The sequence below is a fragment of the Nanorana parkeri genome, unplaced genomic scaffold (genome assembly GCF_000935625.1).
Source record: "Nanorana parkeri isolate BGI_ZX_2015 unplaced genomic scaffold, ASM93562v1 scaffold2178, whole genome shotgun sequence".
In the NCBI taxonomy this organism is placed as follows: Eukaryota; Metazoa; Chordata; class Amphibia; order Anura; family Dicroglossidae; genus Nanorana; species Nanorana parkeri.
In genome coordinates this window covers 88,720-90,788 of record NW_017308446.1, presented here as the reverse complement: position 1 = coordinate 90,788, position 2,069 = coordinate 88,720, and the positions used below count along the sequence as shown (strand labels likewise).

At 55.5% G+C, this 2,069-nt stretch overlaps 1 protein-coding gene across 1 annotated transcript in view; it reads left to right on the top strand.

Moving 5' to 3' along the window:
* NCSTN (nicastrin) overlaps positions 1-2,069 on the top strand; it is a 15,576-nt gene that overhangs the window by 1,654 nt on the left and 11,853 nt on the right. The window contains 2 exon segments of the mRNA XM_018572936.1: positions 129-252; positions 1,288-1,406. Of these exon segments, the coding sequence (XP_018428438.1) occupies positions 129-252; positions 1,288-1,406 (243 nt within the window).

The following is a 2,069-nucleotide window of genomic DNA, read 5'->3' as shown; positions in this document are numbered from 1 at the left end:
CTGCACCTCCCCCCCCCCAGCTGAGTTCCCAATATGCAATAAAAGCCTTCCTTGCCCTGCTCCGGCACCGGCAGGATGGCTTGTATGATGTATGGACTCTACACGTGTGACATGTCTCTGTGTTTCAGCTTCCAGGAACGGGGACACGGGTGTTATCCACGTGGTGGAGAAGGAAGACGATCTGCCCTGGGTCCTAGAGACCGGCCCTACGCCCCCCTACATGGTGGTGCTCGACGGCAACTTATTTAACAAGTCAGTCCTGATAACGTTTAGAGATTACACGCGGATACTATTAAAGTGAATGTAAACATTAGACCAGGTCTGTGAATGTCAGCCGATCCGTGCAGCTCTACATTCTTATACAGCGGGGGTCATGTGACCTTCATTCCCTCCCTCTGCACCCCGCTGTCCGATAGTGAGGATCGCCTGCAATGTGTGTCCTGCGTACATCAAAGCAGGACACCGGGTGCTCTTGTGGTCACATGTTGTCTCTTGTTTGCTAAAAGGAAGAGTGTCACATGGAGAGTAACCACACGGGGGCCGCTGTCACTCACTATGCTGGGGCTCCCCCTCAAGCAGTGGAGAGTGTCACATGGGGGGCCGCTGTCACTCACTATGCTGGGGCTCCCCCCTCAAGTGGTGGAGAGTGTCACATGGGGGCCGCTGTCACTCACTATGCTGGGGCTCCCCCCTCAAGTGGTGGAGAGTCACATGGGGGCCGCTGTCACTCACTATGCTGGTGCCACCCCTCAAGTGGTGGAGAGTGTCACATGGGGGGCCGCTGTCACTCTCTATGCTGGTGCCACCCCTCAAGTGGTGGAGAGTGTCACATGGGGGGCCGCTGTCACTCACTATGCTGGGGACCCCCCTCAAGCGGTGGAGAGTGTCACATGGGGGGGGCGGTGTCACATGGGGGGCTGCTGTCACTCACTTTGCTGGGGCTCCCCCCCCAAGTGGTGGAGAGTGTCACATGGGGGGCCGCTGTCACTCATTATGCTGGGGCTCCCCCCCAAGTGGTGGAGAGTGTCACATGGGGGGCCGCTGTCACTCACTATGCTGGAGACACCCCTCAAGTGGTGGAGAATGTCACATGGGGGGGGCGGGCCTTCAGAGGACGCAGGAAGTAAACGGCTTCATCCAGAGGAGGACCTGGGGCATGAGCAGTGGCAGTAATGACACCATAAAGGGATGAATTGGGGAAATGGAGAAGGGAAGGGGTTACTATTATCAGGAAAGCGCAGGAAACGAGTCTCTCCAGCTGATGTCACGTCTTCTTGTGTTCTGCAGGGAGACGCTCCAGAAACTGAAGGGCAGCTCTCGCATCTCTGGCATAGCGGTCAGCCTCGCCAAGCCGCCCCCTCCAGAAGGCTTCTCTTTGGATGTACAGTGTCCTAATGATGGCTTTGGTAAGTCTTTGGTATTAAAGAGACAAGATGACCCTTGACCTTGTCATGTGATGGCCACCTCCCCCGGCAATGTCTACCACTCCCCACTGCCGGATTCCATCCTGGGCATTATTATTATACAGGATTGATATAGCGCCAACAGTGTGCGCAGCGCTGTACAATATAAGGAAGACATTACAATCACAATACAAGACAAGATGGTAAGGAGGGCCCTGCCCCTGAGGGCTTACACTCTAAAAGGGGAGGGGCCAGTGATACATGAGGAGGTAGCTGTGTGGGGATGGATGGTTGAGCGGTCAGGTTGAGGTGGGATTGGCTTCCCTGAAGAGATGAGTCCTAAGGGATCGCCTAAAGGCAGTCAGAGTGGGAGATAGACGGACAGGTTGGGTAGAGAGTTCCAGAGGATGGGAGGGACTCTAGTGAAGTCCTGGAGGCGAGCATGGGAGGAGTTGACAAGGGAGCTGGAAAGCAGGAGGTCATTTGAGGAGGGGACGGTTAGGGTGATACTTTGAAACAAGGTCTGAGATGTATCCGGGGGCGGAGTTGTGGATGGCTTTGTAAGTCATTGTTAATATTTTTAATTTTATCCTTGGGCGAGTGGAAGCCAGTGTAGGGATTGGCAGAGGCGGGGGGGGGCGGGAAGGCAGGGCGGGTGTTTGGAAG